This window comes from Hyperolius riggenbachi, chromosome 6 (assembly GCF_040937935.1).
Source record: "Hyperolius riggenbachi isolate aHypRig1 chromosome 6, aHypRig1.pri, whole genome shotgun sequence".
Taxonomy (NCBI): Eukaryota; Metazoa; Chordata; class Amphibia; order Anura; family Hyperoliidae; genus Hyperolius; species Hyperolius riggenbachi.
The window spans coordinates 126,776,873-126,801,015 of record NC_090651.1 but is presented as its reverse complement, the minus strand read 5'-3'; the positions used below and the strand labels follow the sequence as shown (position 1 = coordinate 126,801,015).

General features: G+C 45.9%; 1 protein-coding gene across 1 annotated transcript in view; it reads left to right on the top strand.

Moving 5' to 3' along the window:
• Positions 1 to 24,143, top strand: part of LOC137521090 (calcium-activated chloride channel regulator 1-like) — a 136,439-nt gene that overhangs the window by 108,515 nt on the left and 3,781 nt on the right. The window contains exon 13 of the mRNA XM_068239875.1: positions 3,483 to 3,713. Within this exon, the coding sequence (XP_068095976.1) occupies positions 3,483 to 3,713 (231 nt within the window). The remainder of the gene's footprint in view (positions 1 to 3,482; positions 3,714 to 24,143) is intronic.

Below are 24,143 nucleotides of genomic sequence, written 5' to 3'. Positions count from 1 at the left end.
TGAAATTAAATGGATTTCTGCACAAATTGGTCATAAAATGTAATCTGATCTTAATCTAAGTCACAACAATAGACAATCACAGTCTGCTTAAACTAAAACCACACAAATAATTAAATGTTTCCATGCTTTTATTGAACACACCATGTAAACATTCACATCAGGCAATGCTTCATGGGAAAAGCAAACCCAAAAATGTTGTGTTTTTTATAGGGCATAGCAGATGTAACCAACACCTCCAATCTCATCTCATTAATTGGACTCCAGCTGGCTGACACCTCACTCCAATTGGCTCTTGGAGATGTCATTAGTCTAGGGTTTCGCATACTTTTCCAACCTGCACTGTAAATGTTTATGTGGTGTTCAATAAAAACATGGAAACATTTAATTATTTATGTGGTATTAATTTAAGCAGACTGTGGTTGTCTATTGTTGTGACTTAGATGAAGATCAGATCACATTTTATGACCAACTTGTGCAGAAATCCATATAATTCCAAAGGGTTTACATACCTTTTATTGCTAATGTATCTAGGGAGGCCATGGCTTAATTTTTGCATCCAGGGGAGGGGGGTGGAGTATAGATGCTGCTAAATTTTGTAATCCGGGGAACCCAGCTGCTCTTGCTGGGAAAAAAGTGTGTGTTGCGAGGGGGAAGGGGCACCTGGTGATAGGGGGCCTTGGGCGGGAAGTAGAAATTCGGCCCTGGCTAAATGGGGGACTCACAGGATTACTTAATACAGCTAAATGGGGGTTGGGGGACAGCTATGGCTACCTAATATCTAGGGTCTCCCTACCTAGTACTGATATATATGGGCACATGGCTACTTACTTCTGTTATCTATGAAACATGGCTACTTAAATTATGCATACAGGGCACGCTTAGCTACTTAATTATTTTATCTTGACGCAGCTGACCATTTCATTTGTTTATTGTGAGGCACCTGGCTACTTATTTATTTTATCTGGAGGTATGTGACTGCTTAATTATTTTACCTGAATGATTTGAAAACATAATATTTTTATTGGGTGGAACGTGACTATTTGATGATTTATCTGGTACAGGGCTACCAGGGCCGGCCCTAGACTTTTTGCCGCCTGAGGCAAATTTTGAAAAAATTGCCATTGCCACCGCCGCCGTCCCCCCCCCCGCTCTGGGGGGCCGCCGAGCTGGAGGGGTAGCTGGCAGGGCGGGGGTATTGGGCCTAGCGGCGGGGAGGGGGGTCGGACCCCCCCTCCCTCGCCTGGGTCCCCCGATCTGCGCTCCCCTCCAGCCTTAAATAGAAGCAGCCACTATTTGTAAGAGGCACGGGCGGGGAGTAGTGTTGTCCGGATCATGAACGATTCGGATCTTTGATCCGAATCTATTTTGTGAGTCGAATCATCCGAATCATCAAAATGAGTGATTTGGATCGCAAAAGGGGCGGGGCCAGGAGCGACACGCCCCCTCTCAGCGGCCAGCGGGGTCCTGGAAGCAGAGCTGAGATGGATCGCTCTGTTGGATGGGAGCCAGCCTTGCAGGGAGACAGGTAGATGAGAGAGAGGGGACATGGGTGCCACTGCCAGATATGTGTAGAGCACACATACTGGCTATAATGTGCTGCTCATTATAGGCCGTCTGTTCTGTAGTTGTGCACAGTGAACAAATGGGAAACTTTTGGCTCAGCTCAGCACAGCTCCGTAACTTTGCAGGCACTGTGATTGCAGCGCAATATGATCCTCTGCACTGCTCTAACCAGCTGCACTTATCTTCTGGGAATGCTTTCTTTCACTGTGCGACGTTTGCATTCAAAGTACACAGATGAGCATATAGGTGAAATACATGTAAAGCATATGATTGCAGCATGTGGGTATTGTGTGCAAGCAAACATTTCTGCTCTTTGCTCGTCCCTCCTCCCTTCTCTGTCCACTCCCTGCCCTCTGTCCATCTTCTCCCCTTCTCTGTGTGTCCACCCCCCTCCCCTTCTCTGTCCACTCCCTGCCCTCTGTCCATCTTCTCCCCTTCTCTGTGTGTCCACCCCCCTCCCCTTCTCCTGTCCACAGTAGGGAAAGACCTGTCCTGCTATTCATTTCACCCCCGAATGCTTCGGTAGTAAAATGATCAGAGATTCGGATCAAAGATCCGGATCTTTTCAATGATCCGATTCGAATCATCCGGATCATTGAAAAGATCCGAACTTACCATCTCTAGCGGGGAGGACTCACCTCTTCCCAGCGTGCGCTCCACTGACGTCACTTCCTGCAGCGTTGCAGGAAGTGACGTCAGTGGAGCGCACGCTGGAACGAGGAAGAGGTGAGTCCGCCCCGCCCGTGCCTCTTACGAGTAGCGGCTGCTTCTATTTAAGGCTGGAGGGGAGCGCAGATCGGGGGACCCAGGCGAGGGAGGGAGGGATCCGACCCCCTCCCCGCCGCAAGGCCCAATACCCCCGTCCTGCCAGCTACCCCTCCAGCTCAGCGGCCGGCTCCCCGCACCCACGGACGGGCGGGTACCGCCCCTGGAAATTTGCTGCCTGAGGCAAAAGTTTCACCCCGCCTCATGAGCGGGCCGGCCCTGAGGGCTACACCCCGGCACACATTTGAGAGTCATTTTCTGGATGGCAAGTCCCCTCATGCTACAGTAATATTTCAGAAGCTTTTCCTCAGTATGTGCATGAGCAGGATTGTACCGAGCATGTGCACACATACAAACCAAGCATGCTCAGTACAGACTGTACATAAGCTTCTGATAGTCATGGCCATGATGACATGACATCTTGTGCTACTCTACTTTATTAAGGCTGTGCGCCACCACACCCATGCCCAATATGAACTTCTCCAGAGACATGAGCAGTGGAGAAATCTTGATCAGCTTTGTCTTAGTCCCCTTCTCACACTTTCACCTGATTGTTACCAGATTTAATTTAACACCTCATTTGAATTTCTTCTTTGACTAAACATGGAAAACTAAAGGTTTAGAGTTTGTCACACTTAGATACGTAACTATGGGCCCTTTTCCTTAATAAATAAATGATCCAGCATTCTGTTTTTGGACTTGTGTAACTGGATTCTTATTATCTGGGTTCAATTCTGAAAAACGGATCACATTTATCTATTTATGTAAACGTACTGAAATTTCAAATAACACTGTATGTGCTTAATATAAATATATTGGAACCGCACTGCCAGTTATATACAGTAATTCTAAAAAAATCACTATGAATGTTTTTTCCAGTGTTGCCAGCAAGCACAGACCTGATCATAACTTTCATTAACCATGATTATTAACTAGTTTTACCTGCACTGGAACCTCCTTTGCTCTTTATGGGGCCACCACATGCCTGAAAAGGAGGCCATGGGTACCAGAAACTATTAAAAAAGCCTTTATTCTGCTACTATTGCTAACAACAATGTGTGTTAGAACAGAAACACAAAACCTGCATTATTATAAGACTGGTCTACATAACACATTGATGTAGATTCTCATGTATTTGTATATTAAAATTGCAGGCAAAATCACTTTGAACCCCTCCAGGCCAACAGTTGAAGATGACATACTTAATCTGGGAGAGTTCAGTAGGACAAGTTCAGGAGGAGCATTTGAGGTGACTAATATTCCCTCGGGGGTCCAAAGAGATGTTTTTAGCCCAGAGAGAATATCAGATTTGGAAGCTAAAATAACAAATGAATCCATCACTTTGGTCTGGACAGCAACCGGTGATGATATGGATAAAGGCACTGGTAAGTAGAAAATGTAATAATGTTGAACGTCCACGCTGATTTGCTTGTTTATGGTATTAGTTTCATGTAACACTGACCCTTTCACTTTAAAACTTTGTAAGTCTCTCACTTACATGGAGATCAGGAAAGTCAGGAAAAAATAATCTTTATACTAATTCCACATGCATTAAATGCTCTAAAAATATTACTGCCAGAAAACTAGCATTACAGGCAGGAACTAAAAAATTCTCAAAGACAAATGGCAATTCTCAAAGAAATGGGAAGTTCCATACTTCTCCCATGACAGGATTACTTGAACACTTTGAGAATCAAAACCAAGAAGAAAATGTCATGATTTTACTTCTATTTTTCATCTACTGATGTATTCTTTATATCATGGCAAATGGGGAGCTGCTCGCTTTTATTGAAATTAAAGTGTACCAGAGACGAAGCATCCTCATGTATTTTACCATATATATCAGTGGGAACATTAGAGAAAACACCTACCCTGCTCTCTATTTCATCCTTCACTGCTCAGCCTGCTTGCTATCAGCCCTGATAAAATCCCTGACTGAGTATCCAGGCTGGCTTTGCTCAGGAATCATTATAGCTGAATCTGTGTTCTCTGATGTCTTTTCAAGCCCAAGCTTACCCCCTTCTGGCTCTGCTTTCCTGTTCTCTATACTTGCAGCATCACAGAGAGCTGTGATGAGATGGAAGGAGCTGCTGCTGCCGAGGAGCGAGCTATGGTATATTGAAAAATGTTTTTTTTTTTTATCTATATTTGTTAGTCATAAGAGGTTTCTATAAATGGTGATTTTATATTGCACACAGCCCACTAAATAATATGCTTTTCTGATGAACTGTGTTTTGCATGGCGTTTTAGTAAAAAAAAAAAACCCACAAAAAACGGCACAGCAGAGTAGAGAAAATACCAGGTATAGTATTTTTTTGTAAAATCTATTGGGGGATATGTTTATTTTGTGCCAAAGCATTCATCTCTGGTTTCCTTTAAAGGACCACTAGCACCAAAAGTTGTAGAATTTAAAATACATGTACACACATACAACTAAGAAGTATGTTTCTTCCAGAGTAAACTGAGCCATTAATTACTTTTATCCTATCTTGCTGTCACTTTTAGTAGGTAGTAGAAATCTGACAGAACCAACAGGTTTTGGACTAGTCCATCTCCTCATGGGAGATTCTCAGGGTTTTCCTATTTTCAAAAGAATGAGAATGGCATGGCAGTTGCTCCAAACAACTGCTAGAAAAAAAAGTGTACAGCGAGCAGGGAGGCTGGCCAGAATCTTTATATAAATCCATTTCAAGGAGTGTCTTTATAAAGAATACAGGCCATGCTGAGAATCCCCCATGAAGAGATGGACTAGACCAAAACCTGTCAATTCTGTCAGATCTCTACTACTTACTGTAAAGGCAGCCATACACTGGTCGATTTGCCATTAGATCGACCAGCTGACAGATCCCTATCTGATCGAATCTGATCAGAGAGGGATCGTATGGCTGCCTTTACTGCAAACAGATTGTGAATCGATTTCAGCCTGAAACCGATCACAATCTGTTGAGCTGCTCCTGCCGCCTGTCCCCCCCCCCCGTATACATTACCTGATGCTGGCTCCCGGGCATCTTCTCCGCGCTGCACGGCTCCGTTCCGGCTCCATCCCGGCGCTTCCTGTGTCACTTCGTGACCAGGAAGATCAAATAGAGCGCCCTCTATTTGAACTTCCTGGTCACTGCAGTGACACAGGAAGCACCGGGATGGAGCCGGAACAGAGCCGTGCAGCTTGGAGAAGATGCCCGGGAGCCAGCGTCAGGTAATGTATACCTGATCAGATCGGCCGCCGCTAGCGACGCGCCCCCTACCCGCGAGCGATCGAATCTGCTGTCGAAACGGCCGCGAATCGGGCCAGTGTATGGCCACCTTAAGTGACAGCAAGATGGGAGAAGATACATTTTTGGCTCTTTTTAATCTGGAAGAAACGTACTTCATATTTGTATGTGTTCATGCATTTTAAATGTTAATTTTTTTTTGCGATAGTGGTACTTTAACTGTTATGCTTTCTAGATCCAGTAGCTGCAACGTCATCCAATCACTTATAGAAAATACAAGAAGCTACACCCACTCTTTCCCTGTTCCTGCCCTTCCCCGCTGTTTACTCCATGTATTCACAGTGGACAAGTAGCAAATGCTCTATGGTTAAGGTTTGGGTTTGTGACATATTTGTAAATCTACTTTGTGAAGTTTAGACCTAGAAGTGTTTGGTCTTGTCTACGCGTGCAGGCACTCCTCAGCCACCTCTTCTAAGTGAAAAAAAATGGAATGGACTGGTTGAAACTGATATTATTTTGTCTGAGACAAGCTGGTGCTGGGTGGAGAATGTACATCCGCACTCATTTTTTAGTTATACTACATAGAGTCAGGTCCGGATTTGTACTCTTTACCACCCAAGGCCACTGTCACCAGCTGCCCCCCTTTAGTATGGGTAGCGAGATGACCCCTCCCCCCCTTTCTCCAATATAGGTAGCCAGATGACCCCTCCCCCTTTCCCTCCAGTATACGTAGCCAGATGGCTCCCTTAATCCCTCCTTTTCCTGCACAGGCAGCTAGCGGCAGAGTACCGCGGTCAGGTGCTCGCCTCATCTCTCTGCATTGCAGCATTTGCACCAAAGCAACGGTTTAGCCTGCTGCTTTGGTGCCCTTGCTCCTGTGGTGCCCTAGGCCATGGCTTAGGCTGCCTTGGCCTAAATCCGGCCCTGCATAGAGTTGAACATTTATGCTAAGTTTTCACTTTTATGGAAGGGCCATTGGATTGTGTTGTGGAATCCATATATATTTTTTATTTTCATTTCTTTTTTTTATGTGAATGGGGAGCCATTTTGTAGTCTAAATTTTCTCAGCATTTGAGCTCAGGGCTGGGCTAAAGCAGGATGTAGAGAGATCTTCCAGGGTTGGATGCAGCAGGGAGTAGAGGCTAGGTGGATGCACACCAATCCTCTGCTTCAAGGAAACGTGGCTGCACGACTGCGTCCCGGACAATGCCCTCCATCTTCCGGGCTTCAGTCTTATCCGGGCTGACCATGACACCGCACTCTCTGGAAAAAAGAAATGAGGTGGCATCTGCTTCTACATCAGCTCACTATGGTGCCCCTCCAGTTCTGTACTCGCCAGGAAATGCTCGCCAGATCTCGAGCTTCTGTTAATCAACTGAAGACCCCTTTACTCACCTAGGGAGTTCTCCTCCCTCGTCCTTGCAGTTGCATATATACCACCAGACGCCGACACCAAACAAGCCATGAGCAACCTCAGCGATACCATCTCGCAGTGGGAGGCGTCCCTCCCAGACGCGCTGTTCATTGTCATGGGCGATTTCAACAAGGCCAACCTCCGCCAAGAGCTCCCGCGCTATCATCAGCATGTTGACTGCCCTACTAGGAATCTGAACACTCTGGACCACTGCTACACGGTCCTGAAAAATGCATACAAAGCAGTCCCGCTTGCAGTTCTTGGCTCCTCGGACTACAGCCTCATCCTCCTGATTCCAACCTACAAACGGAAACTGGAGACAGCGAAACCAGTCCTGAGATCAACCAAAGTGTGGTCAAGCGAGGCGAAGCTCCAACTTCAGGCCTGCTTTGACAGCAACGACTGGAGGGCTCTGGAAGCACCAGACCTGGATGAGTGGGACGACAATGTCACCTCATATATCGCATTCTGTGAGGACTCCTGCATTCCAACCAAGTCTTTCAAGGACTACCCGAACAATAAGCCGTGGTTCTCCAACAAACTACGGCAACTGCGGAGACGAAAAGAAACAGCACACAAGTTGGGCAACCTGGACGAGTTCAGGGCAGCGAGGAACAACCTCAACAGGGAACTCAGGGCAGCCAAGAAAGAATACTTTGAGAAGCTGAGGCACAATCTTAGCTCAAACGATTTACGAGCCGTTTGGAAGGGGCTCAAGACTGCCACCAATTATAAGCCCCCCCCTCAGCACGCCACACCCAGCATCAAGCTAGCCGAAGAGCTCAGTGCCTTCTACTGCAGGTTGGAGAACCAGCCAGAACCAGCGGGGCCCCCAAAACCCCGCGCCTCCCCCCGTAGATGCTGGGTCAGATTCCAGCCCACTTCTGCAGAGGGCAAGCGAGACCGAGGTCAGGCACCTTCTGGCCTCACTCAACCCTAGAAAAGCCGCCGGCCCGGATGGTGTGACACCGGCATGTCTTAAATCCTGCTCGCAGCAGTTAGCACTCGCCCTCTCCTCCATCTATGCAAAGTCCATACAGGAGGGCAGAGTCCCCAAATGCTTCAAGAGGTCTACAATCATCCCTGTCCCCAAAAAGCAGGGTATATCCGACCTAAATAACTACAGGCCTGTGGCCCTCACCTCGGTCATCATGAAGACCTTGGAGAAGGCAGTCCTGTCCGAACTCAAGAACTCCACGCTCCCCCGACTAGACCCGTTCCAGTTCGCGTACAGAGCAAACAGGTCCACTGACGACGCCATCAACATCTGCCTTGAGCTCATCAGTGACCACCTGGATAAGCCTGATTCATACGCCAGAATCCTCCTACTTGACTTCAGCTCAGCATTTAATACAATCTGCCCTCGCATCCTCCAGAACAACCTGGAGGCACTTGGCATGACAAAACATGGCGTCCACTCGTCCCTACGCCACTGGATCACGGACTTCCTGACCAACAGATCACAAGTTGTCAAGCTGGGCAAGTTCTCCTCCCAAGTAAGGTCTACTAACACAGGTGCCCCACAAGGCTGTGTCCTGTCGCCAATCCTGTTTTCCCTCTACACCAACAACTGCAGATCCACAGCAGACTCGGTCAAGGTCGTCAAATTCGCTGACGACACCACCATCATTGGTCTAGTGTCCAACAATGATGAGCAAGACTATCGTCAACAAGTCGACAGAATTTGCCACTGGTGCAAGGAAAACAGGCTGGTCCTCAACACAGCCAAAACCGTTGAGATGGTTGTTGACTTCAGGAAGCAGGCCCCCACCCCACCCCCAATCTTCATTGAAGGCATGGAGGTGGAAAAGGTATCTAGTGTCCGCCTCCTTGGAACCCAGATCACCAGGGACTTGTGCTGGAAGACTCACACAAGCACCACACAGAGGAAGGCCCAACAAAGGCTCTTCTTCCTCCGCCAGCTGAGGAAGTTTGGGATGGCACAGGAGCTTATGTCTAACTTCTACTCTGCCACCATAGAATCCGTCATCTGCACCTCTATCCTGGTGTGGTATGCTGGATCCTCAAACAGGGACAAATACAAGCTCCAGAGGGTCATCAGGTCGGCAGAGAGAATCATTGGGAAACCGCTCCCTTCGCTTGACCTCCTCTACAACTCCAGGCTGCGTTCCAGAGCACAAAGGATCGCAAATGACCGCTCACACCCAGGCCACCGTTACTTTAATGTGCTCCCATCCGGTAGAAGTCTACAGACCATTTCCACCAAGACAGCTAGGCACAGGAACTCCTTCTTCCCTGCTGCTGTTAAACTCATGAATTCCATTCACTGGCTCCCTCCGTCAGGCCAGTAGTCAGATCATACAGTGTTTGCTGTTTTCCCCTGCCACCCGTGTCCCTATTAGTGCCCTACTCTGCTAAGCTACACCTATCTCAGTGTACATTTTACGCGCACTATTGTGTTTTTACTGTAATGCGTCATCCACCTACTATTGGTTTGGTTTTGTTTCTTTTTTTGCTTGGGTGCTAGATGTCATGGTTGTTATCAATGTCTCTGCTGTTGCCTTTTGTGTTGCTTTTTATCATTTATTTTTTATTTTTATTATGTTGTGTCGCTGAGTTCTCTGTTGTGCCAAACCCAATTCCGGGCATGACCCAGTCATGCTTGGCGAAATAAACTGATTCTGATTCTGATTTTACCAGCTGCCAAATATAATTTAATAGTGGTACTAGGTGTGGGATTGCAGAGTCCAGCTGTGCTCCCATCTCCTGCTGTCAGTGTCCTGGTCAGAGCAAGCAGCTGGGGCTGATAAGCGGTGTCTATTCCAGACTGCTTTGTGCTTTGGGAAACATTAGGCACTGTCACCTGGGCTGGTAAGTGTCTAGGGATACAATTCTCTGTATGGAATCGGGGTGGGGTGGGGGGTGGGTATTCAATGGGTTGCATTTTTCTCAGTTAGTCTGACTGAGTAAGTAGCAATCAAGGAGCGACGGGTGGAGGGGGTTAACTTCAGCATGTCTGCCTTGGGTGCTGGAGGACCTTCAGAACAGCTAACTGCTGCACATTGATACTATACATGACTTCATAGTAGAAAATAATCTTATTTCTCAGCATCAACATGGGTTTACTAAAGACAGGTCCTGTTTGACTAACATGCTCAGCTTTTATGAGGTAGTGAACGCTAATGTGGATATTGGGAATGCTGTAGATGTGATATACTTGGACTCTGCAAAGGCCTTCGACACTGTTCCACACAAAAGTCTGGTGCAGAAGTTGAGGATGCAAGGACTGGGGAAGAGTCTGTGTGCATGGATAGGGAACTGGCTAATGGACAGAAAACAAAGAGTTGTGGTCAATGGATCATACTCAAAATGGTGACTGTTAGCAGTGGGGTCCCACAAGGGTCTGTACTGGGTCCAGTGCTCTTCAATTTATTTATTAATGACCTAGTAGATGCAGTAGTAAGCAATGTCGCTATTTTTGCAGATGATACAAAACTGTGCAGAATCATCAACTCTCAGGAAGATAGGGACATATTGCATCAGGATCTGGATAGGATGGCTATATGGGCACATAAATGGCAGATGAAATTCAATGTTGAATGTAAAGTCATGCATTTTGGTCGTACCAATGGTCTAGCACCATACAGTTGGGGACATCAAACATGGAGAAGGACTTAGGAGTACTCATCAACAACAAGTTAAATAATCGTACTCAATGCCAAGCCGCTGCAGCTAAAGCTAACAAAATGTTGGGATGCATTAAAAGGGAAATAAAACTCGAGATGCTAGCATAATATTGCCCCTGTTTAACTCTCTAGTAAGGCCACATCTGGAATATGGAATCCAGTTCTGGTCACCACATTACGGGAAAGATATTGCAGTTTTAGAGCAGGTGCAGAGACAAGCAACAAAATTGATACGTGGGATGGAAGGTCTCACTTACCAAGAAAGGTTAGATAAACTGGGTTTATTTAGTCTAGAGAAAAGACGCCTTAGAGGGGATCTAATTAACATGTATAAATACATCTGAGGGCAATATAAAAGCTTGGTGGATGAGCTTTTTGTCCCTAAGCCTTCTTAAAGGACTAGAGGACATGATCTGCGCATGGAGGAAAAAACGTTTTAGCCATTTATTTAGGAAAGGGTTCTATACAGTAAGAGTGATTAAGATGTGGAATGCATTGCCACAGGAAGTAGTTGTAAATTCTATACCTGCATTTAAAGGGGGCTTAGATGCTTTCCTTGCGTTGAAAGACATCCATGGCTACAATTACTAGGTAATTCCCAATGATGTTGATCCAGGGATTTTATCAGATTGCCATCTGGAGTCGGGAAGGAATTCCCTTTTGGGGCTAATTGGACAATGCCTTGTAAGGGTTTTTTGCCTTCCCCTGGATCAACAGGGATATGTGAGGGAGAAGGCTGGTGTTGTACTTTGTTCTCTGGTTGAATTTGATGGACGTATGTCTTTTTTCAACCCAAATAACTATGTAACTATGTTACTATGTAACTGATAAGGCTTCCAGGAAAAGATGAAGGTAAATCTATTAACCATTTTAGACACTTAAAAAAGCTTGTACTTATAATAGCTATGACCAAGGACCTCAGTTCGAAACATGTCAGCTATTAGGTTCTGGCTGTACTAGGATATGTCCTGAATAAGATTATATGTGAAGACACCGTTGGGGATCCTTCCTCTTTTCTCAACTTATAATAGCATGACTAAGCTACTGGAACAGTTGGGAATTTTAATAGTTCCACTTTAACAGAAGCCTCTTCCTTTAGAAGCCTCCTAAATGTTCACACACATAAAACTCACCTCCCCTTATCCCAACCTTCCTAAAATGACACCTAACTTCTAACCTTAAAGGGACACTTAAGCCAGAAATAAAAAAAACATTTTTACTTTCCTTGGGCTTCTACTAGCCCCCTCCAGCTGTCCCGTACCCTTAGCAGTCACTCACGGAGCCTCTGGTCCCCTGCCGCCAGCTAGTTTTGTTTTCGCTGACAGGGAGTCGGTGGGCTTTCTGCATCTGTGCAGGCCCGGCCACGCGTATCCTACTTCATGTTCCCGTCCTCAATAGTGTCCTGCACAGGCGCAGGACGCTATTGCGGATGGGAATGCAAAAAATAAATATGCGTGGCCAGGCCTGTCGGGCCTGTCAGTGAAAACAAAACTAGCTGGTGGCAGGGGACTAGAGGCTCCATGAGTGACTGTGAGGGCACGGGGTGGCTGGTGGGGGCTGGTAGAAGCCCCAGGAAAGTAAAACTGTTTTTTTATTCCTGGCTTAAGTGGCCCTTTAACTTATATTCATCTTTGGTCATCTTCAATCTATCTCAGTGCCAAATCCAAGCAGCAAGGGCCAACATATAGTAAACTGGTGCTTTGCTATGTAGCACATGTGCAAGTTGGAAGGTTTGCAGCCCAAACCAAGGGGTCAAACGAAAGGTAAAATTAAACTTTCCTTATAAATCTGGTGCTGCATAATTATTTTCCTAATGTTTATTTTGAAAAAAAATATCTTTTTATTCCAGAATTGGTAGTATGTTAACCCCTTCCTAACCACCCATAGGCAGCGGAAAGTGGCCGTGAACGTACGTGCGTGCCCCACGATGCACCCCGGGTGTATCCCGATTGTCTGCCTTGCAAAACTGATCGTTTAAAAATGTCTATTTTGTAGGAAATGGTTAAAAGTGCACTGCTTTGCAGCCTTGGTCATTGTGTACTATGTTTAGGGTACTGCCTACATGACACCAGGGCTATTCATAGCCTTTATATCATTCCAGGCAAGAAGTCCTGTGTCATTAGCCCCCCCCCCCCCTCCCCCAAGAAAAACCCCACACTCACACACTAGAGAATATACAACATGTGTTGTATACGGTGGATGCATAATACAGGAAGCCCCCGAGATACCAACAACCCGCTGATCCTGTTGCATTTCACTGCATACCCCATACTGCACTCCCTCAGCCCAATGTGTATAGGCAGAACATAGTGCAGCAGAAGCTATGCTCTCACCTCTCCACCAGTGTCCAGTGCTGTGCTTTCGCCTGTTTGCTCACCGCTCAGCCTAGTACCTGCCATCTCCTACTGCTTGTAGTGTGATAACACGTGACATGAGGAGAGTGAAGAGCCAGCACTAGAGGGATAGTCACACAGGCACAGCACCGGACTCCGGCGGGGAGGTGAGAGCACAGCTTCTGCTGCACTTTACTCTGCCTTTACATACTGGGCTAGGAGAGTGCAGGAGGGGGACGAGGATAGATAGTTGCAAAGGGAGACAGAGGGAGGCACAAAGTGGGATAGAAGGAGGCACAAAGGAGAGTGTGAAGGAGGCACAAAGTGAGACAGAAGGAGGCACAAAGGGGGACTGAAGGAAGCACAATGGGGAACAGAAGGAGGCCCAGGGGGACAGAAGGAGGCACAGGGGGACAGAAGAAGGAACAGGAAAATAGAAGGAGGCGCAGGAACAACGGGGGACAGAAGGAGGCACAGGGGGGCTGAAGGACGCACAAAGAGGAACAGAAGGAGGCACAATGGGGGACAGAAGGAGGCACAGGGGGACAGAAGGAGGCACAAAAGGAGGCACAAAGGGGCACAGAAGGAGGCACAGTGGGGCAAAGGTAGCATAAGGGGACAGAAGGAGACTCAATGGGATAGAAGGAGTCACAAAGGTGGGCAGAAGGAAATACAGGAGGTTGGAGGGAAGCACAGAGGGATGCACAGAGGGGCATAGGTGGCACGTGGGGGACTGAAGAAGGCACAAGGAAACAGGAGGAGGCACAAAAGGGAGAGATAAAGGCAAAAAGGGGGACAAAAGAAGGCACATGGGGACAGAGGGAAACACAGGTGGGTAGAGGTGGCATGGGGTACTGAAGGAGGAAGAAGTGGGCACAAAGGTAGACAGAAGGAGGCACAAGGGGACATAAGGAGGCAAGGTGGACAGAGAGATCAACAAGGGATAAGAGGTGGCACAGAGGGACATAGTGGAGGCTGCATGCGACTTACACTATCCGGACCTTGTGATGTTTGCTCTTCAGAGACCGGCGATGCTGCTGCTCTTCAAAACATCTAACTATTTTACACAAATAGAGAGAAAGATCCCTGGTATGAAATTGCTGCACCACCATTGATAATACAAAAAAGGTTTATTGAAATGCTGAACAAAGCTAAAAATATTTAAAACCAAAGCAATCCACAATACAGTCATGTGGGAAACAAACATGTAAGTGCCTCACCTCCAAAAGTAAATGGGTAAACCCTAATGGCTGCTATGCTTATCCAACTTGGTTCATGTAAACCAATAATGGAGTAGTGGGATCCGGGTCCTGGATAGAGTTAACTGCCAAAGCTCAAGGTGCTAGAAAGGTTTAAGCAAGTGCAGGAATGCAAATACAGTGTATAGTATAGGGCAATATGCTCATGAGCATGTAACCAAAGTGACCAAACATAAAGTGCATAAGGTATGAACAAACTTCTATGAACCAGACAATGCCAGTAAGAAAAGTAATACATACATAGTCCTCGGCAGGGTCCCCTGTTGTGCTGTAAGGCAGCCAAAAGATTAAGGATTGGGGTCCCGGTATGCCCACTGGCAGTGCCCCCAATATTAGGGGAAGACAGAGCGGCATCCACACTGTTTCCATTATGCCGTGTTGTGGGTGATATATACATGCAGAGTTTGACATGCAGGCACGCCAGGTACATAAAAATACAGACATTGGTCTACATAAAAATAATGACCCTGGTACATAATACAGAAGTGGTAAACAGTATGATAGTAATAGTGACCAATGTATAGTGTCTGACAAAAGATATAGCATTTTACAAATGACATGAAAGGGAGAGCTTGCTGCCCTTGCGAGACTATAATCTAAATTAATTGGAAGGAAACAAAAGGTTTTCATACAGGGTTGTTGTGTTTATGGACTTAAATCAAAAAGAAGCACAGCTTGTTCAGAGGCTGAAACTGGAATGGTCTAGGTCCGATTGTATGCCAGCGAAAAGGTTCATTTTAAAGCAGACCTCCAGACCTAATTAGCAAAATCCTGCAGTCTCCTAGTAAAAAAAATTATAGTTACCTGAGCAGCCTTGTCCCGCGAAGGCATCCCGAAGACCCCGCATCACTCGACTTCCGGCGCCTGTCCCCACCTCCCCTCTCTCATCCAAGGAAAATGCCAAGCCATTTACTGCAGTAAACTCTAGTTTTTTTTTTAATTAGGAGGCTGCAGGATTTTGCTCATTACTCTGGCGGTCTGCTTTAAAGGTGTGTGCTTGAAGGTTGAAAGGTGGGGACAAAGATGGATTTGTTTTTTTGAAGCAATTACAGAGGAGGGGAGAGGTTCATGAGAATTCCTGTGTATGTGAATGGGCGGACGTGATTCTAGGGAATTAAAGCAGAAGGTCATGTGCAAAGTGGAAGTTGCAGATGGGAATGGATAGTATTTGGAGACTAGTGAAGAAAGAGTTAAAACTCAAAAGTGAATCCTCTGGTTAATTGGCAGCCAATAAAGAGCTTGGCAGGGAGGAGCTGCAAATGAAGAGTGAAAAGAGAAGTCGAGTTAAAGTAAACCAGAGCTGTTAAAAAAACGAAAATTCGATACTCGCCAGCAGCTTCCTCCTGCAGCATACACCTGTCTAAGTCCCATGCCGTCCTCCCGCGGTCTGCCCTTATGTCGCGATCAGCCCCAGTAACTGGCTCAGCCGCATCAGTCCAAGTCTACTGCGCATGCGCAGAAGACCCAGACTGGACCCAACTGAGCCTATTACTGGGGCTGGTCGTGGCTGATCGGCAGACCGCGGGAGGATGGCATGGGACCCAGATGGGTTTATGCTGCAGGAGGAAGCTGCGAGTGAGTATCAAATCTTCATATTTTTTGCTCTGGTACACTTTAAGTATCGACTGGAGGGATGCAAGTCTGTTAGTAGTCCACAGAGCAGGGTACTACAGTAGTCAAGGCAAGATGTAATTAGGGCATGCACCAGCATTTTAGTCCTGAGAGAGAAAGACGTAGTTGCAAGGTATGTTTTTGAGTTGACGGTGGCAGGTGGTAGTTAGAGAGTATGTGGGATAAATGACAGACAGAAATAAAATTGCCACTAAGAAACGTGCTTGAGGAGCTAAAGGTGTTATTAGAGTTGAGCTGAAATTTTCGAAATTTCGCATTACTATAATTACACATGCGAAATTCGCGATTACGATGCGAAATTGCGGTAGCGTAATTGCCATTAAAATCGTAATTGAAAATACCGTAAGCGTAATTTTCAATGCGAAATTTCGCGTTTCGTTCATGCCGTAATTTCGCATTAAACGCTACCGTAATTTCGCGTTAAACCGTAACGCTCCGTATAATATAAAAAAGCCGCCGACTTTAAGGGTTAATAGCAAAGCCCCCTTAAATGCTAAGAGCCTCAAATTTGGAGAATATATTAAGGAGATCAGGAGGAATAAGAGGAAAAATTTTTTTTTCAAAAAGACCTTATAGTTTTTGAGAAAATCGATGTTAAAGTTTCAAAGGAAAAATGTAAACATTTAAAAACCCGCCGACTTTAACGGTTAATAGCAAAGCCTGCTTAAAGTTTAGGAACACCAAATTCCCAGGGTATATTAAGGGGATCAGTGTGAATAAGAGGAAAAAAATTTTTTTCAAAAAGACCTTATAGTTTTTGAGAAAATCGATTTTTAAGTTTCAAGGGCGAAAATGTCTTTTAAATTCGGAAAATGTCAGTTTTTTTTGCACAGGTAGCAATAGTGTTTTATTTTCATAGATTCCCCCAAGTGGGAAGAGTTTTACTTACTTCGTTCTGAGTGTGGGAAATATAAAAAAAAAACGACGTGGGGTCCCCCCTCCCAGACCTCTTTAACCCCTTGTCCCCCATGCAGGCTGGGATAGCCAGAATGCGGAGCACCGGCCGCGTGGGGCTCCGCACCCTGACTATACCAGCCCGCATGGTCCATGGATTGGGGGGGTCTCGGAAGGGGAGGGGCAGCCCAGCTTTCCCCTCCCCCTCCGAGCCCTTGTCCAATCCAAGGACAAGGGGCTCTTCTCCACCTCCGATGGGCGGTGGAGGTGGAGGCCGCGATTTCCTGAGGGGGGGGGTTCATGGTGGAATCTGGGAGTCCCCCAGATGCCCACCCCCCCTCCCAGGAGAAATGAGTATAGAGGTACTTGTACCCCTTACCCATTTCCTTTAAGAGTTAAAAGTAAATAAACACACAGACACTTAGAAAAAGTATTTTAATTGAACAAAAAACATAACCACGAAAAAAGTCCTTTAATATTCTTAATTAACCATTAATACTTACCTGTCCCTTTAAAAGCCAGTTCCCACGCAATATCCTCGGAAATATACTAATCAGTTACAATATAAGTCCCCGCCGGCTCCCGCTGCCTTCCCCGCCTCTCCCACATGTCACCCACATGTGGGTGACATGTGGGTGACAGATGTGGGTGGGGAGGACAGCGGGAGCCGGCGGGGACTTAGCGTCCCGCACGCACCCGACAGAGCTCTGAGCTATATAGCTCAGAGCTCTGTAAGCATCTTTGTATTTGGGCTCCAAGGAGCCCCATTGGTCCTTAGCAGACCAATGGGGTTCCTTCTGATTTAAAGGAACCCCATTGGTCTGCTAAGGACCAATGGGGCTCCTTGGAGCCCAAAAACAAAGATGCTTAGGGAGCTCTGAGCTATATAGCTCAGAGCTCTGTCGGGTGCGTGCGGGTGCGGCGGCTGAGCGGCGAGTGGCGTCGGGTGCGGCGTAGTTACAATGTAACAAAGTTGTTACATTGTAATAACTTTGTTATATTGTAACTGATTAGTATATTTCCGAGGATATTGCGTGGGAACTGGCTTTTAAAGGGGCAGGTAAGTATTAATGGTTAATTAAGAATATTAAAGGACTTTTTTCATGGTTATGTTTTTTGTTCAATTAAAATACTTTTTCTAAGTGTCTGTGTGTTTATTTACTTTTAACTCTTAAAGAAAATGGGTAAGGGGTACAAGTACCTCTATACTCATTTCTCCTGGGAGGGGGGGTGGGCATCTGGGGGACCCCTTTTTAAAGGGGACTCCCAGATTCCACCATGAACCCCCCCCCCCCAGGAAATCGCGGCCTCCACCTCCACCGCCCATCGGAGGTGGAGAAGAGCCCCTTGTCCTTGGATTGGACAAGGGCTCGGAGGGGGAGGGGAAAGCTTGGCTGCCCCTCCCCTTCCGAGACCCCCCCAATCCATGGACCATGCGGGCTGGTATAGTCAGGGTGCGGAGCCCCACGCGGCCGGTGCTCCGCATTCTGGCTATCCCAGCCTGCATGGGGGACAAGGGGTTAAAGAGGTCTGGGAGGGGGGACCCCACGTCGTTTTTTTTTTATATTTCCCACACTCAGAACGAAGTAAGTAAAACTCTTCCCACTTGGGGGAATCTATGAAAATAATACACTATTGTTACCTGTGCAAAAAAAACGGACATTTTCCGCATTTAAAAGACATTTTCGCCCTTGAAACTTAAAAATCGATTTTCTCAAAAACTATAAGGTCTTTTTGAAAAAAAAATTTTTCTTCTTATTCCTACTGATCCCCTTAATATACCCTGGGAATTTGGTGTTCCTAAACTTTAAGCAGGCTTTGCTATTAACCGTTAAAGTCGGCGGGTTTTTAAATGTTTACATTTTTCCTTTGAAACTTTAACATCGATTTTCTCAAAAACTATAAGGTCTTTTTGAAAAAAAAATTTTTCCTCTTATTCCTCCTGATCTCCTTAATATATTCTCCAAATTTGAGGCTGTAATGCGAAAATTACGCGAAAAATTACGCTTACGCGAAATTTCACGAAATCCTTCTTCATTACGATTATGTACTTACGGCCATAATCGTAATTACACTAATTACGCGAAATTTCGCGAAATCGTAATTACGTCATTACGCTCATCTCTAGGTGTTATTGTCATTTATTGTTAGAGAAGTGAATATAAACAACAGAAAAATGATCAGTTCTGTTTCACTCAGACAGGCAGTTAGAAATGTGTGATTAGGGCCCTTTTCCACTAGCGGCGTTTGCGATGCTGAATCGCAAAAACGCAAACCGCTAGCGATTTTACAATCGCTACGGTTTGCTTTTTAACATGGGAATCGCGGTAGGTCATTTCCACTACCGCGATTCGTTTTTGCGGGGAACGCGAACGCGCGGCGGAGCGATAATTGCCGCGATTTTGCTATGCAGTGCATAGCATAGCAAAATCGCGGCCGCAAACGTCGGGGGAATCGCCGGTTTTGCGATTCAGCAATCGCTAGCGTTCAGCGTGAACGCTAGCGATTGCAGGTGGAAAAGGGCCCTAAGAGAGAGTTAAAGGAAACCTGAGACATTAATCTGCTGTCCTGCAGTAAGACCAGGTAAATTGGCCAATGCCACGCTCCCATGGTTGCATGCGTGACAGAGCGTGACTGGCCAATTTACAGGACTTTACCTGAGGACAATGGAGCAGCCCGGGACAATGGCAAAGGAGCCAACGGCCTGCATGGGGCTGGAGGATTGTCTTAACCACTTGAGGACCTAGGGCTTTCTACCCCTTAAGGACCGGCCACTTTTTTTCCATTCAGACCACTGCAGCTTTCACGGTTTATTGCTCGCTCATACAACCTACCACCTAAATGAATTTTGGCTCCTTTTCTTGTCACTAATAAAGCTTTCTTTTGATGCTATTTGATTGCTCCTGCGATTTTTACTTTTTATTATATTCATCAAAAAAGACATGAATTTTGGCAAAAAAATGATTTTTTTAACTTTCTGTGCTGACATTTTTCAAATAAAGTAAAATTTCTGTATACATGCAGCGCGAAAAATGTGGACAAACATGTTTTTGATAAAAAAAAACCCATTCAGTGTATATTTATTGGTTTGGGTAAAAGTTATAGCGTTTACAAACTATGGTGCCAAAAGTGAATTTTCCCATTTTCAAGCATCTCTGACTTTTCTGACCCCCTGTCATGTTTCATGAGGCGCTAGAATTCCAGGATAGTATAAATACCCCCCAAATGACCCCATTTTGGAAAGAAGACATCCCAAAGTATTCACTGAGAGGCATAGTGAGTTCATAGAAGATATTATTTTTTGTCACAAGTAAGCGGAAAATGACACTTTGTGAGAAAAAAAAAAAAAAAAAAGTTTCCATTTCTTCTAACTTGCGACAAAAAAAAATGAAATCTGCCACGGACTCACCATGCCCCTCTCTGAATACCTTGAAGGGTCTACTTTCCAAAATGGGATCATTTGTGGGGTGTGTTTACTGTCCTGACATTTTGGGGGGTGCTAAATTGTAAGCACCCCTGTAAAGCCTAAAGGTGCTCATTGGACTTTGGACCCCTTAGCGCAGTTAGGCTGCAAAAAAGTGCCACACATGTGGTATTGCCGTACTCAGGAGAAGTAGTATAATGTGTTTTGGGGTGTATTTTTACACATACCCATGCTGGGTGGGAGAAATATCTCTGTAAATGACAATTTGTTAATTTTTTTTACACACAATTGTCCATTTACAGAGATATTTCTCCCACTCAGCATGGGTATGTGTAAAAATACACCACAAAACACATTATACTACTTCTCCTGAGTACGGCGATACCACATGTGTGGCACTTTTTTGCACCCTAACTGCGCTAAAGGGCCCAAAGTCCAATGAGTACCTTTAGGATTTCACAGGTCATTTTGAGAAATTTCGTTTCAAGACTACTCCTCACGGTTTAGGGCCCCTAAAATGCCAGGGCAGTATAGGAACCCCACAAATGACCCCATTTTAGAAAGAAGACACCCCAAGGTATTCCGTTAGTAGTATGGCGAGTTCATAGAAGATTTTATTTTTTGTCACAAGTTAGCGGAAAATGACACTTTGTGAAAAAACACAATTAAAATCAATTTCCGCTAACTTTTGACAAAAAATAAAATCTTCTATGAACTCACCATACTCCTAACGGAATACCTTGGGGTGTCTTCTTTCTAAAATGGGGTCATTTGTGGGGTTCCTATACTGCCCTGGCATTTTAGGGGCCCTAAACCGTGAGGAGTAGTCTTGAAACGAAATTTCTCAAAATGACCTGTGAAATCCTAAAGGTACTCATTGGACTTTGGGCCCTTTAGCGCAGTTAGGGTGCAAAAAAGTGCCACACATGTGGTATCGCCATACTCGGGAGAAGTAGTACAATGTGTTTTGGGGTGTATTTTTACACATATCCATGCTGGGTGGGAGAAATACCTCTGTAAATGGACAATTGTGTGTAAAAAAATCAAAAGATTGTCATTTACAGAGGTATTTCTCCCACCCAGCATGGGTATGTGTAAAAATACACCCCAAAACACATTGTACTACTTCTCCCGAGTACGGCGATACCACATGTGTGGCACTTTTTTGCACCCTAACTGCACTAAGGGGCCCAAAGTCCAATGAGTACCTTTAGGATTTCACAGGTCATTTTTGTTTCAAGACTACTCCTCACGGTTTAGGGCCCCTAAAATGCCAGGGCAGTATAGGAACCCCACTAATGACCCCATTTTAGAAAGAAGACACCCCAAGGTATTCCGTTAGGAGTATGGTGAGTTCATAGAAGTTTTTATTTTTTTGTCACAAGTTAGCGGAAATTGATTTTAATAGTTTTTTTTCACAAAGTGTCATTTTCCGCTAACTTGTGACAAAAAATAAAATCTTCTATGAACTCACCATACTCCGTACGGAATACCTTTGGGTGTCTTCTTTCTAGAATGGGGTCATTTGTGGGGTTCCTATACTGCCCTGGCATTTTAGGGGCCCTAAACCGTGAGGAGTAGTCTTGAAACCAAATGTCGCAAAATGACCTGTGAAATCCTAAAGGTACTCATTGGACTTTGGGCCCCTTAGCGTACTTAGGGTGTAAAAAAGTGCCACACATGTGGTACCGCTGTACTCAGGAGAAGTAGTATAATGCGTTTTGGGGTGTATTTTTACACATACCCATGCTAAGTGGGAGAAATATCTCTGTAAATGACAATTGTTTGATTTTTTTACACACAATTGTCCATTTACATAGAAATTTCTCCCACCCAGCATGGGTATGTGTAAAAATACACCCCAAAACACATTATACTACTTTTCCTGAGTACGGCGGTACCACATGTGTGACACTTTTTTGCAGCCTAGGTGCGCTAAGGGGCCCAACGTCCTATTCACAGGTCATTTTGAAGCATTTGTTTTCTAGACTACTCCTCGCGGTTTAGGGCCCCTAAAATGCCAGGGCAGTATAGGAACCCCACAAGTGACCCCATTTTAGAAAGAAGACACCCCAAGGTATTCCGTTAGGTGTATGGCGAGTTCATAGAAGATTTTATTTTTTGTCACAAGTTAGTGAAAAATGACACTTTGTGAAAAAAAACCAATAAAAATTAATTTCCGCTAACTTTTGACAAAAAATTAAATCTTCTATGAACTCGTCATACACCTAACATAATACCTTGGGGTGTCTTTTTTTTCTAAAATGGGGTCACTTGTGGGGTTCCTATACCGCCCTGGCATTTTACAGGCCCAAAACCGTGAGTAGTCTGGAAACCAAATGTCTCAAAATGACTGTTCAGGGGTATAAGCATCTGCAAATTTTGATGACAGGTGGTCTATGAGGGGGCGAATTTTGTGGAACCGGTCATAAGCAGGGTGGCCTTTTAGATGACAGGTTGTATTGGGCCTGATCTGATGGATAGGAGTGCTAGGGGGGTGACAGGAGGTGATTGATGGGTGTCTCAGGGGGTGGTTAGAGGGGAAAATAGATGCAATCCATGCACTGGGGAGGTGATCGGAAGGGGGTCTGAGGGTTTGGCCGAGTGATCAGGAGCCCACACGGGGCAAATTGGGGCCTGATCTGATGGGTAGGTGTGCTAGGGGGTGACAGGAGGTGATTGATGGGTGTCTCAAGGTGTGATTAGAGGGGGGAATGGATGCAAGCAATGCACTGGCGAGGTGATCAGGGCTGGGGTCTGAGGGCATTCTGAGGGTGTGGGCGGGTGATTGAGTGCCCTAGGGGCAGATAGGGGTCTAATCTGATAGGTAGCAGTGACAGGGGGTGATTGATGGGTAATTAGTGGGTGTTTAGGGTAGAGAATAGATGGAAACACTGCGCTTGGGTGGTGATCTGATGTCGGATCTGCGGGCGATCTATTGGTGTGGGTGGGTGATCAGTTTGCCCGCAAGGGGCAGGTTAGGGGCTGATTGATGGGTGGCAGTGACAGCGGGTGATTGATGGGTGGCAGTGACAGGGGGTGATTGATGGGTGGCAGTGACAGGGGGTGATTGATGGGTGATTGATAGGTGATTGACAGGTAATCAGTGGGTTATTACAGGGGAGAACAGATGTAAATATTGCACTGGCGAATTGATAAGGGGGGGTCTGAGGGCAATCTGAGCGTGTAGGCGGTCGATTGGGTGCCCGCAAGGGGCAGTTTAGGGTCTGATCTGATAGGTAACAGTGACAGGTGGTGATAGGGAGTGATTGATGGGTGATTGATGGGTAATTAGTGGGTGTTTAGAGGAGAGAATAGATGGAAACACTGCGCTTGGGTGGTGATCTGATGTCGGATCTGCGGGCGATCTATTGGTGTGGGTGGGTGATCAGATTGCCCGCAAGGGGCAGGTTAGGGGCTGATTGTTGGGTGGCAGTGACAGGGGGTGATTGATGGGTGATAGGTGATTGGCAGGTGATTGACAGGTGATCAGTGGGTTATTACAGGGAAGGAGAGATGTAATTAATGCACTGGCGAATTGATAAGGGGGGGGGGGTCTGAGGGCAATCTGAGCGTGTGGGCGGGTGATTGGGTGCCCGCAAGGGGCAGATTAGGGTCTGATCTGATAGGTAACAGTGACAGGTGGTGATAGGGGGTGATTGATGGGTAATTAGTGGGTGTTTAGAGAAGATAACAGATGTAAACGATACATTTGGGAGGTAATCTGACGGCGGGTTTGCGGGCGATCTAATGGTGTGGGTGGGTGATCAGATTGCCCGCAAGGGGCAGGTTAGGGGCTGATTGATGGGTGGCAGTGACAGGGGGTGACAGGGGGTGATTGATGGGTGATAGGTGATTGGCAGGTGATTGACAGGTGATCAGTGGGTTATTACAGGGAAGAACAGATGTAATTAATGCACTGGTGAATTGATAAGGGGGGGTCAGAGGGCAATCTGAGCGTGTGGGCGGGTGATTGGGTGCCCGCAAGGGGCAGATTAGG